This window comes from Peromyscus californicus, unplaced genomic scaffold (assembly GCF_007827085.1).
Source record: "Peromyscus californicus insignis strain IS unplaced genomic scaffold, ASM782708v3 Scaffold_7__1_contigs__length_154581171, whole genome shotgun sequence".
In the NCBI taxonomy this organism is placed as follows: domain Eukaryota; kingdom Metazoa; phylum Chordata; class Mammalia; order Rodentia; family Cricetidae; genus Peromyscus; species Peromyscus californicus.
This window is the reverse complement of record NW_026294595.1, coordinates 152692975-152707236: the sequence shown is the minus strand read 5'-3', so window position 1 is coordinate 152707236 and position 14262 is coordinate 152692975. Positions and strand designations below refer to the sequence as shown.

At 51.4% G+C, this 14262-nt stretch overlaps 2 protein-coding genes across 3 annotated transcripts in view; one reads left to right on the top strand and one right to left on the bottom strand.

Annotated features, from left to right (window-relative positions):
* Lama5 (laminin subunit alpha 5) overlaps positions 1–516 on the top strand; it is a 49115-nt gene extending 48599 nt beyond the window's left edge. Inside the window, 1 exon segment of the mRNA XM_052725419.1 lies at positions 95–516. Within this exon segment, the coding sequence (XP_052581379.1) occupies positions 95–339 (245 nt within the window). The 3' untranslated portion in view covers positions 340–516.
* Positions 517–676: 160 nt separating this feature from the next.
* Positions 677–5761, bottom strand: Adrm1 (ADRM1 26S proteasome ubiquitin receptor). 2 transcript variants are annotated; one of them, XM_052725433.1, is made up of 10 exons: positions 5269–5761; positions 4743–4956; positions 4040–4156; positions 2903–3026; positions 2538–2624; positions 1934–2015; positions 1527–1759; positions 1202–1359; positions 1004–1106; positions 677–904 (listed from the first exon to the last, which is right to left on the bottom strand). In XM_052725433.1, the coding sequence occupies exons 2-10, from the start codon at positions 4953–4955 to the stop codon at positions 798–800; spliced, it is 1224 nt and encodes a 407-aa protein (XP_052581393.1). In that variant the 5' UTR covers position 4956; positions 5269–5761; the 3' UTR covers positions 677–797. The 2 variants fall into 2 exon arrangements, with proteins under 2 accessions (XP_052581393.1, XP_052581392.1); XM_052725432.1 differs by having other exon boundaries at positions 5290–5761.
* Positions 5762–14262: the final 8501 nt, after the last annotated feature.

The window sequence follows — 14262 nt, the reverse complement described above, 5'->3', positions numbered from 1 at the left end:
CCAAAGGGGCAGCAGAGACCAGGCTGACGGGCTAATGCAGGGACAGATGACCTTCCTCTACCAATCATCTTCTCTGATCCCTCTTTATTTTCAGAGGCAACAACTGCTCAGCCAGAGCTCCCTGCCTATCGAGGATGCATGAGGAAGCTGGTGGTCAACGGGGCCCCTGTCACTGTGACTACTTCTGCACAAGTCCAGGGGGCAGTGGGGACAAGTGGCTGCCCCTCTGGAACTCTAGCCCCAGACCCAGCTCACTCTGCAGCACTGACCCAGGGGCAGGTGGGGTCCAGTGGGCTTTGGCAGGCCAGTCCCAGTACCCTCCCCTTACTCCAGCATTGAGGGTTCCCAGTCTCTGGTGTCTGCCTAGACTTTCTAGTTTAAGCTGTCTTTTTAGATAAAAGGACACTGCAGAACAGACACATTTATATTTATACTTTGTTCCTTCTGACTGACAACTGTTAGTACTGAGATCTGTAAAATCACTGGCTCCTTTGAAATTAAAAGCGACTAGTTTCACTTGAGTGTGGTGGTGATTCACACAGCAATGGCTGGGCCATGTACAGGCCTGAGAGTGGGGCACAGAACCCAGTGTGACAGCTGGCCCCACCACCCTCTCCTCACCAGCTAAGCTCTCAGGGGAGTGGAGCTACAGGTAACACAAGGTCAAGATCAGAGCTGGCAGGTACAAGAGAGGACTTTATTAGTGAGGTGGGGCAGGAGAGGGTACAACGAATCACAATCGCCACTACGGAATCACACAACTATGAATTCCAACTCGGGGAAGGACAGCGAATAATTTAATCTAGACTCATATCCTCCTCTTCGTCTTTCTTGTCTTTTGCGTCGCCCTCCTTCGGCTCCGATTTGGCATTATTCTGCATGGCTTTGGCAAATGCTTCCACATCTGAAATGGCCACATCAGGGCTACTACCCAAGCAGACAGCCTCCAGCACTCCACACAACAAAAGGCTGGTTCCGGCCAAGATTGAGGATCAGTACTCACCACCTTTGTTGGCGGCCTCCACAGCCTCTGCAGGAAGGCCAAACTGGCACATGAGGGGGCCGAGCTGTCCCGAGGCCAAGGCTGCACTGAACATGCCCAGGGCCTGCAACAAAGAGCGTTCATGCAGAGCTGAGCCTACGCCACCAGGCCCACCATGCTAGAAGTTACAGGTACAGAGAGTGCCACGGACATACATACCTGCTGGAACTGGGGCGAGGTCAATGTGTTCTGGATCTCATCTGCCGTCTGGGGCAGAGACTCCCCAGAGGGCAGGTAGGGCAACAGGCGCTCCTGAACGTCTGCATTAGCGAGGATGGGAGCCATGATCTCTGGTGTCAGCACACTGGCCAGATCCACTAGGGTACAAGCATTGTGGCCATCAGTGGCCCAATCCCAGCCCAGGCATCGGAAGGATGGGCAAGTGTGGCTTGACACCATGGACATGCCCAGGCTCCACATCTTGAAGAGCCACTGAGTACATGGGCAGCAGACCTTCACCCCATGGGTACCTGCAGCTCTTTACCTTGCTGGCTGCCTCCTGGCCCTGCCGGCACATTCATAGTGGCCAGAATACTCTGGAGGTCGCTCAGCTGGATGGGTTGGGTCGGGCTGGCTGCTGTGCTGGTTCCATTACCTGAGCTGGGTGCGGGACTTGGGCTGGTGGTCGAGGCAGCTGCTGGGGCAGAAGGGGCTGGGGTGGCGCGAGCGGAAGAGGTGGTGGAGGATGGGGTGACGGCTGCTGACTGGCTCCGGGAGCTGGGGAAAGTGAGCAAGGGCTGGAACAGCTGGGCCTACTGCTTCAGGGCTAATCCACAGGCCTGGAGGCCTACCTCCCCTGGTAACATCCTAAGTGAGGTTTCCAGAAAAGAGAATGCAATGGCGGGTGGTGGGGTCTGGTACCCACATCAGGCACTGGAGGCCTGGGCTCACCTGGAGGAAGAGCTGCTTGCCGGAGGCCCGCTGCTCCCCAGCAAGCTGGCCAGGCCTGGTCCAGTGAGGGCTCCAAGTCCACCTAAAGGAGCAGAGACACCTCTAGCCCACCCGAGAAGGCACTGACCCCGTGTCCTCTGACTCAAGAAGCCACACATTCCAATCCCAAAGCCAAGGAATGAACAGGGAGGGTTATAACAAGGCAGGCCACAGGAGGCTGAAGTGACCACTCTAGTCTGCTGAGTTCTAAAAGCTTTTTTACTGAGCTAGTCATTTCCATTCCACCCCAATTCATGCTCAAGAAACAGCCACAACTTGGCCAGAACAGTGCCTTCTAAGTGTCTAGACATCTGCTGGACCCAACATGATCATCCTTGGCTCTGCCCCAGATGAACTATACATGCACACAGATATTAGACCAGGTCCCTCCCTGCCCACCCAGCTTGTACCCAGCAGACAAGCATTCCAAAAAAGAAGTGGTACAAGGAACACATGTACACAGACACGGCTGAGACCCCAGTAAAAGGAACTGGGAGGAAACTGTGTCTGCAAGCAAACACTACAAAGGCGCCTTATTGGAAAGCCAGGGATAGTGGGGTGTTACCCAGTCCTCCGAGGCCGGCTGGTCCGATGAGCTGCATGAGCTGGCTATGACTCATGTTCCCCAACAGGCTCTGCAGGCCACCCTCACCTGGAGAACACAAGGATCAGACATGGGCCTGCAGTGGCCATGGCCAGGACCTATGGTCACTACACACTGCTGACTATGGCAGATGCCTGGCCTTGGCCCCACCCCTGAGCAGCTCAGGGAATAGTTCTGGAAGGAGGCAGGAGGGACTAGGTGAATTCTGTCCAGTAAAGATGGGAGCAGAGAAAGAACCAGAACTGAATTCAGCTGGGTTCTGTCTTACAACCAATCTCCCAGTTCACTGAAGAACACTGCCCCACACAGGTCTAGGTGATCATTACCGCCCAGTGCCGAGAGCTCATGGCCACCACTCCCACTTGCTCCCAGTGCTCCAGGCATGGGGGGGTTGTTCAGACACTCGTTGACTTTCCGGCAATGCTCCTCATCTTGGTCAGTCTTGGGCTCCTGCCAAAGGAGGTAAGCAAAGAGCCAAGGTTGAGCAGCTTGCACAAGGAGCTGGCTCATGCCTGTTGGCTTCCCAGGACCCAGTAGCCATCCTGATTCAGGCCACACAGTGACCTGCAAATGTCACAGCAACAGAGACAGAAACCAGTCTAGGCTCTTAAGAGAGACAGTAATGGCAGCAGCGAGTCTGGCCCCAAAGCCAATCATCACCACAAGAAGCCTAGAGTGTCTTCAGAGGTAATAAACTAACCCCCATCTCAACACTGCCTGAGGGATGGCTGCCCCCAAAACTTGGGGATAGAGTACTGTGTGGCCCCTGTGCCCGTGGCAAAGGGCCAAGAAAGGCATTACAAGAGTGAAATTAGGAAGAGTTAACAGTGATGGGGGTTCATTAGCAATGTTCAGAACCGTAGAGAAACGGTCTGCAGTAAGCAACCACTCTCTGAGTTTCCACCTAAAGAGGTTCTGGATCCTTGGGCTCAGGTCACCAGAACTCAGGCTGAGAGGAAACTTCTTCCCTCTGGTACTGTGCAGACCAACAGCTGCTGCCCCTTTAGACAGGATGACAGTGGCAGTGACTGTCCACAGTGAAAAGGTGTACACCACCCTGAACATACCTAATGTTAGCTTCTGACCCTAGACGGTGCCCATATACCCAAAAGAGAGCCCATGTTCCATACTACTGCAATACCTGATTAACAGCCTAAGAAACACAGATATGTCAATGGCCTCCAACAGGGAGGAATGTGAGGGGCACTGCAGATGTGGGAGAGAGGGAGTCATGACACAGCACAAGAGAGCCTGAGGGGGACACTCAACTGCTGAGAGAACAGAGTGTCACCTCCAGGAGCCAGGGCCAGGGGCCAGGGAGCAACGGAAGACCTGAAGCTGTGTGTCTGTAGATGACTCCATGGGCAGAGCTCTGGTGCTAACCACGAGCCACTCCCATAGGTGGGAACTCAGCTCCCCCAGGCCCTCCAGGTGGAAACAGAGTGGACCATTCTCCTGCATACCTGCATCCAAAAGAAGAGCCTCTTGGACCCTGCCTTAAACTTGAGCACGTAGACCCTCCCGCTGGGGCACTGAGGCACCCGCTTGAACTCACAGTCATCGGGAAAGATAATCAAGTCCTGGAGACACAGGGAGGACAGTCAGCCACACATACCGCCGAGGTTTACATCCCCTGGACCCAAGTCTAACAGGGTGGAGTCCAGAAGGCTCAGACTCCAGTGAGCAGAGGTGGAAGAGGGCCCAGAGTGGTGGGGTAGAAAAGGTGTTCTCTGAGGACCCGATGACTTTTAACAAACATTCTGGAACTGTGCTCCAAAATGCAAAAGGTCAATCAAGTGTAACAAAGAACAATGTAGTCTGAGAGACAAAGAGCCTCAGGGGACGTGGCCTCTTCCAAGAGCTCAAACTACCCGTGGCTGTGGTGAAGGTCGGATCTGTACACTCCTCCACAACACTGAAGTTTAAAGCCAAAGCTGAGGATGATATCACCAGCTGACTTTGTCAACCTGTCAGCAAGCCGTCCCTGCTAAAATCTAAAGAACCATGGTCACCATGGGATGCATGGCTTCACAGTGACTGGAGCAGTCTGCCAAGCTTGGGACCAGACAACCCCTACACCGATCTACTGCAGGTGAGACCAGTGGTCCCCACGCTCCCAGCTCTTGCCCAGAGCCTCCGCTGGCCTGGTCTGGCTACAGGACTCACATCCTCCACGGTCCCAGAGGTCCTGTCTTTCCAACAGAAGTGAATGAGGGAGTCGTCCGTCTGCTGAATGTACACGAGCCCTTTCCGTTTATCTGGGGTGACCGTAGTTCCTTTTAATGACATTTTTCCTGCCCGGAACTCCACCAAATACTTGGTAGACGATCCCCGAGAACCGGGCACCAAGCTTGGGAACAGAGCGCCTGAAGTCGTCATCCTGAAAAAGCAGAGCGAGGCCCATCGTGCGGCGTCGCGTGCGCAATGTCCCACCCAAACGCTGGTCAGCCCCGCGGCGGCCCGGGAGTGGGAGCGCGCCAGGCTGTGCAAGGCCAGGTGGTGTGTGCGGGACCGAGCGCAGCCCCGCGGGCTCCCCGCTCTCGCGACGTCACTGCCTGCCCGCGCGGAGCCTCGCCGCGTACGGCCCGGCGCGTCTGGGCACCGGCGGCCGGCCCAGACTGCCTCGGCTCCGCGCTCTTGCCGCGTCCCGTCCTCCCGCCGCCCGGCCGAGCCCGGCCCCGCGCGCTCCTACCTGCCGCCGCTGGGCCCCTACCTGGCTGTGCTCACACTCGGCCTGAGGGGCGCCGTCCGGGCTCGCTCTTCCTTCTCGGCGCCTGCCGGGCCTCGCCGGAAGCCCGCGCTCGGCCCGCCCCGCCGCCGATTGAGTTCCGTCAGCCGCGCGTCCGGCTTTGGCCCAGCTCCGATTGGCCCCCGCCGCCGTCCATCGCGTCCGGCCCGCCTCCGCGCCGGCGGCCTGTTTCCGGCGGAAACGCGGGCCAGAGCGGCCTCTATTGTTGCTGTGTCATAGGGGAGCGGCGGCGGCCCCTGGCGGCAGCGCCGGGAACAGCGGGTCGGCCTCTGCCGCGGGGCGGCGCTGCGGGTTGAGGCCCGAACCCGGGTGGTGGGCGCCGGACGGTACACTAACGTGCCCGCGGGGCCGAGCTGGCTGACGTGCACCCAGGGACGAGTGTCCGTAGCGGTTACCCACTCGGTTCTGAATGGAACCAACTCTCCACACCCGCAGGAAGACAGCCTGTCTGACTTGCATTATTCGGTGAGCGAGATGTTAGGGCCTGAGACATAAAATAGTCACATGGTTGAAAAGGTAGGAGGTAGTCTCATGACACGGGAGCGAGGAAAATGTCAACTTCATGTCACTTGGTGATAATTTGACATACCTTTCAGCAAAGTACAAGAGGCTGCTCGGGGCAGGGGTGGAGGGAAGGTAGCGTGGGGGTTGCTCAACGCTGCAAGAGCGGAGTTCACAAAGCACCAAGGGTCCTTGGTCCTCCTATAAGGGGTCTAGGTACTGCATGTGGCTGGCCAGATGGAGTGCAGCTGCCTTCCCCGAGGGCAGAGGTGCCTGTAAAATGGAAAGCCCAAGAGTCCCCACATTGTTCTCCTACACTCCACTTTGCTTCATCTTTGACAGTTTTGAGGAAGTGAGCAGTAGTTCCTACTGGGTAGGCCCCCAGGCCTATCCTCCACCCCTCTCCAGGGTTGAGCAGTGCTGAATCTCTGGCTTCCCACCGCATACTTCACAATTTACATCAGTGTATGTGTGGAACGTGTGGGGTCTTTAGCTTTTTCTGAAAGAAAGGTGAAAAGTACTTTTCTCACTTAACGATACTTGTTGGACGCTGACACAAATGTGTTCCAGGCCAGCCTGAGCTAGAGGAAGATACATTTATGCTGCCATAGTGGTTCACTCATTTTAATTCCTGTCTGGCATTCTGGTGCATTAATTTCTACCCCTTTGCATCTGCCATCTTTCTGTTGGAATCCATCCTGTGGAGGTCTAAGCACAACTTTCCACCCGAGGTTCCTGTGAGCAAGCTTGGGTTGTCAGGCTTGCCTAGCGAAGTTTTATCTGTTGCATCATCTCACTGGCCCAGTTTCCATCTTTTTACTACCAAAAAAAAGCTCCAATTTAACCAGGTGTGGCAGCTCATGCCTGTAATCCCAGCCCTCAAAAGGCTGAGGCAGGAAAACTTCCAAGTGTTCAAGACCAACTTAAAAGATTTAATTGGGGCTGGAGAAATGGTTCTGTGGTTTAAAGCACTGGATACTCTTCCAGAGGCCCCGGGTTCGGTTCTAGCACTCCCAACGGTCTGTAACTCCAGTTCCATGGGCTCTGATGCCCTCCTCCAGGGCCTGTGCGTTCCTGGCAGTGCCTGACCACCTGGTCACATTTCCCGCTCTATTTTGTAGTTTTTATCTTATGTATATGGGCATTTTGCCCATATGTATGTGTAAACCACTCACATGCTGGGTGCCTGTGAAGCCCAGAAGAGGGTATTTAGGTGCCTCAAGAACTGGAGTTCCAAACAGTTGTGAGCCACTCCGTGAGTGCTGGGAACCTTACTGGGTCCTCTGGAAGAGCAGCCAGTGCTGTTTAAAGCCCACATGAACAAAACCATACACCTTGAGGCAGATCTCATCATTTCTAAGAATCTAAGTTTCCAGAGGCCAAAATGGTGGAGTGAGGTAAACACAGGTTTACTGTCACTACAGCCCAGTGGACCGTGAGACAGGAACAGGGAAATAGAAGAAAATCTAACCTGGCTTCCAGGCAAGTGGCAGCAAGTCAATGTCACTTATTCAAAACCGTATATCAAAGCTGCCACTGGAGGTCACAAGGAACCCCTATTTCAAAACCAGGAGATTTGGGCTTCTCCCAGGTCATGAGTGCTGAGGACATTGGATCCAGTATCTTCTCTCATGAGCCAGGAGCCTTGGGTTGGCTTGGAAAGAGTGCAGTTCTGCACACAGACCCACTTGGAATGGTATCTGCCATGTTTCCACACATAAGCACTCTGCAGTGGGAAGCTCATTTTCCCAGCTACTGTGGAGACTGTTGGTGAGAAGGCATGCAGGTAGCCTGCAAAGCTGCTGGTCCCCACAGCCACTGCAGCTCACAAATATGGCCCCTGGAACATGCAGACCTGTAATAGAATCCATGTAAAAGTTCAAGAGGACACTGGGAGAAACACCGGGTAGGCTGCAGTGGCCACCTTGGCCCCTGACCTATGTGGACTACACCATGGATGGTTTCTGTGTAGTCTTCAGCTTCCACAAGGGGAGACAATTCTAGCAGTCCTGCGGAAAAAGAACAAGCCCTGAGCTGGGGATGTGACCCAGTGGCTGAGTGATCCCCAGCATTTTTAAACAAAAACAACAAAAGCCCCACTGTCCAAAACAACCCAGAAGCCCTGTGAGCCTCTAATAGGAGAGAATGCGGCTCACAGAGCTGAAGTACAACCAAGTGGCGTAGGCATGGCTAGCTAGGAGGAGGAAGAGAGTTTTTCCTGAGGGCAAAGGATCTGAAAGGATGTCCATGTCCATATTTGCAAAGAAATATAGATGAAAACTCACCTTTGAGAACAGTTACCAAGGGCTGGGGGTCTTGAGTACTAGGAATACAAAATGGCACAGCACTGGGGAGCTGACTTTGGCAGGTGTGACTTTTTTTTTCATTTGTTTTATTAATAGACTTAATTCTTCAGAATAATTTTAGGTTCATAAAAGAACTGAGCAGAAGGTACAGACAGTTCACACTACCCTGCCCCCTACACCCCTGCCTCCCAGGCTGCACCTTCCAGAGGCGGGTCTGTTGTAACCAGTAAACTTTTCCCCACAACTCAAATCCTAGAAGTGTACACAGGGTTCACTCAGCAGGTGATGCTGTGCACCTCTAAATAAACATTTTTTGGTTTCCAGCAGAAAACCAAGGTCAGAGCAGAGCAGTTTTAGTGTCTAGTAGGGCTGTGTCTCAGCGGGAACAAATGTTGTGTTTTTACATAGTAAAAGATGCCAGAGCATGCTACAGGACTGTGGCTGGACACCTTTTTTCATAAGGGCTTAGTCCCATGCATGAGGGAAGCACCCTCATGGCCTCCTCACCTCTTACAGGGCCTGCTTTGTAATGCCATCACATGGCTACAGTTAAACCATACCAACATTGTATAGTCCATGTATATGTCTCCACAGACCCAGACTGGCCTCCGAATCTTCCTCTTCCTGTAAGCTTCCTAGATGTTTCTGGGGTTACAGGTATACTACTGTGCCTGGCATGTTCCCATTTAATACTGACATACACACACTGTAACAGCACCAGAACTCACAGTTCACCTGCTCCCTAAGCCCTCCTCTCCTGCTTTCCCAAAACATGTTGTGATAGTGCACTGTGGCCTATTTAAAGGAACTTCTCTCAACAACGACAATTAAGTTTCCCCAAGTCTTTTTTTTTTTAATGATTTTTTTTTTCCTTTTGGTTTTTTTCAAGATAGGATTTCTCTGTGTAATGGTCCTGGCTATCCTGGAACTCACTTTGCTCTGTAGTTCAGGCTGGCCTTGAACTCACAGAGATCTGCCTGCCTCTGCCTCCCAAGTGCTGGGATTACAAGCATGTGCCACCGCTGCCTGGCATTTTTTCTGACTTTTTTTTAATGTGTATGGAGTTCTGCCTGATGTATGTAGGTGCACCATGTTTGAGTCTGGTGCCTACAGTGAACAGAGAAGGTGTCTGATCCTCTGAACTACAGTCATAGGTTCTTGTGAGCTGCTATGAAGGTGCTGGGAACCAAGTCTTTGCCTACTGAGCCACCCCTCCAGCCACCCAGCCTTTCAATGGTGTGACTGTGCCAAGACCTGTGTGTGGAAGTCAGGGAGCAACTTTCAGACATTCAGGAGTTGGCCTCTTCTTCCACTATGTAAATCCTGGGTATGGAACTCGGGTCACTAGGTCAGGGGGCACGTACCTTTACCCACTGAGCCATCCCACTGGTCCTCCCCATGTCATTTTAGGGCTTGAGGCCTCCTTTCTAACACTAACATCCAATGGCCTGCATGTACCTCTGTTTGCTTGCTGAAGGAGTTCATGGTTTCTTCCAAGTACCTGTCATTATGATTACAGCTGCTGTAAATATCTGTGTGCAAGCGCGTATGGACACAATGCTGTTTAGGTAAATACAAAAGTCTGGTTGCTGGGTTGTTGCAGTAGGGTGGTATTTAGTTGGGTTTTGTTTTTGTTTTTTGAGGCAGGGTTAATTGTGTAATTAGACTGGCCTTGAACCCAAGACCTTCCTGCCTTCCCCTCCAAGCTGGGATGGTGGGTGTGCAGCACCAGGAGCACAGCATGTTTAGTCTTTTTTCCCTTTGGTTTTTGAAGACAGGGTTTCTCTGTGTAACAGCTCTGGCTCTCTGGAAACTTGCTTTGTAGACTAGGCTGGCCTGAAACTCAAGAGATCGGCTACGTCTGCCTCCTGAGTGCTGGGATAAAAGGTGTGTCTAGTTTTCTAAGTCCCTGCCACCGCCTCTGCATGCCGATAGCAGTGTTCCATGTCCACCTTTACCACGAGGCAGCAGAGAACACGGTGCTTCCTTGTTCTAGGTAGCAATTCCCTAATGCTCAATGACAGTGCTGAGCACTTCCTAGTTTCATTTGTCATCTATGGTCCATTTCTGATGAGGTGACAATATTTTTGTTTGTTTGTTTGAATGCAGTGTACTGCTTCCATGTGACCCAGCTAGTATTTCTTAGGCATTTATCTAAGAGAAATGCAAGCTAGGTAGGTGTAGTGGCTCACACCTGTAATCCCAGGACCGAGGAAGCTGAGGGTAGTGGTTTCAAGCTACACGAGACCTGAGGTCTAGATAGGTATCTCAGTTGTTCAAGTACTTGCCACAAGGCCCTGAGTTTGAGCTCCAACACCCACATAAAAAAGCCAGGCACAGCATGTGCTTGCAGTCCCAGTGCTGGGGAGGTAGAGACAGGTGAGTTCCTGCAGCTCACTGGTCAGCTAGCTAGTCTAGCCGCATCATGCACTTCAGGTCCCGGAGAGGCAACTGTCTCAAAAACCGCATGCATGGCGCCCAAAGTTGAACTCAAGAGGTGAAACTGTAACAAACAAAGCAGAAAGAAAGGAGATGTCCACAGAGAAATCTGTGCACAAATATCTAGTGATTTTCTTCACAACTGCCCCCAATCTGAGACAGCCTAAGTATCTATCAGCTGGTGAGCGGACAAAAGGTGACACTCCAGTGCTTAGTAATAGAAAGAAACAAACTCCAGCTCACACCCGCCCACAGTGACTTTCAAAGATGCACTGTTCAAAATGGAAACAGCCAGACTGAAAGGAAGGGCAGAATCTTGGGGACAAAAGCCAGGCTGGGGTGGTCAGGGCTGAAGAAGCCTGTACATGGTTTCTCCAGTAGGTTTTGGCAGCATGTGCCCATACAACAGTATGAACTTGTTGGAACTCATGATGTTACACCTCTCAAGAAGAGACCCCACTTCCCCACCAAGCAGATGTGGGCCCTGGGCAGCTCCACCTTCTGGTGCTTGCTCCTTGGGGTCAGACTGGAGGTAACAGGCATGATGTGCCCTAACAGTCAGGTGTTGTGGCGAGCACCTGTGGTAATGGTGCCACCTGCCCTGCACAGCTGGTGAATTCCAAGCACATCAAGTCTGGAAGACCATCTGTCCCTCTATCAACAGAGCCATGACACTGGATAAACTTCTGGGCTCCCTCCCAAGTAGCCAGGCTGACCCCCAACCCAGCTGTTTTATGGCTTCTGACAGCAACCTCTAGTCCCCAGGAGAGAGGATAATTAAGCAGAGTTGCTACAGCTCAGAAGTCTGAACCTGACATGCCACCCTTTAATGCCCTCTCCACCAGGACAAGCCATTTTAAGACAATCAATTTGCTAGGCCAGTTTTACAGAATATCCAATCCGAACACCTACTCCACTTGGATATGAGGACCTATCTGTAGCTCTTTCCAGAAAAGTCAGAGCCCTGAGACAGTGAAAGATTGTCCAGTGTAAAATAAATGTCAACCACAAGCCATTTCCAAAGAATCTCTACTCGGACCTGAAAGTTAACTGTTAATATATCTTCACAGATCTGTGCACAATCCTCAAAAACAAACCCCAGAAGTGACTGATTTGCTAATATAAATGATATTGACAGTCATAAAAATAAACACTTCACAAGTCTATTTTCTTGCCTGACATTTCTATGTGTGGTGGGAGGTTGTTGGTAAAGGGCCATGCATAGGCATGATGAGAGATGAGGACGCAAAACAGGCTGAGGTCAGGGGCCAGGCCAGAATGAATGGCAGATACCACTGTCTGCTGTAGACTGTAGACTGCTTTCCTGCACATCTGGTCAGTGTAGTTGGCTCTGAGGACAGTCCAAGAAGGATGACTTCCACAGAGCACACCAAGAGCTGAAATGCAGTACTCACTGGAAAAAAATAGAGGGTAGTGAGGAGCCAAAGGAGACAGCAGTTCTTGAGAGGTCCGCTGCTTTAACAGGCTGCAGGTCCCTACATGTGGTACTCACATTAGACATAGAGAAGTCTAAAGGCTGAGCTAGGAGGAAGTCATGACTCTGAGGACTTCCTGTGCAACTCTTCCAAGTCCAAGAACTTGAGGCAGGGTAGTCAGTCTTCTTGCTGTGAGCCTAGTGCCAATCAAGACTTTTGGTCGGTGCTCCTGACATTTTGGGGTTATTCGAAAGTTGTTTTCCCCTCAGTAGTGGGGATTGAGCCTAGGGCCTCACATGCTCGACAAGCACCCTGTTGTTTTCACTCTGACAGAATCCAACTAAGTTGGCTAGCTTAAGTATGCCTTGTACTTGTAACCCTGCCTCACACTCCAAGGACCTAGGATTCCAGGTCCACTACTAGGTCGAGCTAATGTTAGACCTTTAGTCTGGAGATAGTAAGGAGGCATAAAATTTGCAGCTCCCTTTCTAGAGGGAGAACTTTCCAGAGCCTGGCAGGAGCCTTCCCTCAAGGGGCTGCCTGCAGGGCTGGCTCACTAACAGGGAGAAGGGGCTCCCAAGCGTTTCTTCTCATTTTCTAGGCTTAAACCTAGAGGACCTAGGAAGTAGACGGCATATCCTCTATACTGGAGTATATCGCCTGTTCAGACAGCTAATTCAACCAGGACTAGGATCCCACACAGTCCTCCGAGGCCTGCTCCGTACCAGACTTTGGAGTGTGACACTGACCCTTTGACAGACATGAGTAGTCACTGTAAGCTTCGGGGAGCCTGAGAGCTCTGAGTGCCTGTGGGAGCTGTTCTGTTGGAATTCTAATGCCAACACAGGGCTACGAAAGCACAGTTACATGTACGTTATGTGGGTGCGGTATCTTTCCTCCCCAAGAGCATTATACTCCCAGAGCATCATGGGTCCTCAGCCAAAGGACTTCCTCATATTTACTCTCCAGCAGGGATTTAAGAGCTGGATTTTGGAGGGGTAGGTTCAAAATACTGATGTACATCAAAGCCAGGCCTGCTTTTTCCAGCCAAGCCCTGGCAGGACGTGGATGCTAGTGACCCGGCTTCAAAGAACCACCAGAGTAATGAGATACAGCCGATAACTTAAATCATTTAAGAAGTTATTTTTTATATAAAACATTCCAAATATGTTTATCTTCTCACTCTAAATCTCTAACAGGTCATAGTAATGTTCCTTGGACTTATGGACTCAATTCTATCTTCAATTAGAGTAAAAAGCAAGGGGAAATGTTTGAGATGAGGTCTCACTACGGGCAGCTAAGTTCTATTTTGTTTTCTGAGACATGATCTCATATACCCTAGGCTAGTCAACTCACTTTGTAGCCAAGGATGACTTTAAACTACTTATCATCCTGCCTCTACAACCCAAATGCTGGGATTATAGGCATGCATCCATCACTGTACTCGACTTCAGAATATTACATTTTGAAAAGCCTGCTGCCCTTTTCCTCCTAGGAGGATGTCTCAAGTGACAGGACTACTATGCAAGCACCTAGGCCCCGTGCAAGTTTGTGCTCACACATAACTGTGTGCAGGAGACCATCTTTCAATATATATCTTCCACGGGAAAGCTCATGATGGACACTTTCAAGAGCTGTCCCAGGTGAGGAATATGCCAATGACGTACTTTTGGTGCTCCTGACATTTTGAGAGTCGCAACTTACTCATATGTTGATGCAGGCAGACGCTGCAATATAAACTGATCACTGTTATATTCACCTGGCACACAGCTGTCCTTTCTAGTAGCCTTTTTGCCCTCTCCCCTTACATTTATGGTTTAGGCACATGAACACAGGAACTGGGTGTGGGGGCTGTGTGCATGGTGAGGAACCCTAAAACACGCAGAGCCTTGCCTCAGGAGATCACAAGAAGATGCAAACCCACTGACATGTTATTCCATTCATTAGTCAACCTTCTCAGCTTTCCATCTTTTTGTGGGAATGAGCTGCGTGTATGTGTACATAGCCATGGTCTGGAAAGGCAAATGACCCCCTCAGAGGCACACAGGGTGCCCTGTTCTATCAGACACTTCACAATCTCCTCTTGGAATGATGACAAAGCCACAAACCTTTAGATACATCCCAGAGCCATCAGAGGCTTTGTTAAGGGGTCTCAGTAGATAGAGCAGAGACGCTGGCCCTGGGAGATCCCCTGGCTGCCACAGAAACACCTGTTTTCAGTTTCCAAAGCTATAAAATCAAGCCTTCAGCCTGTA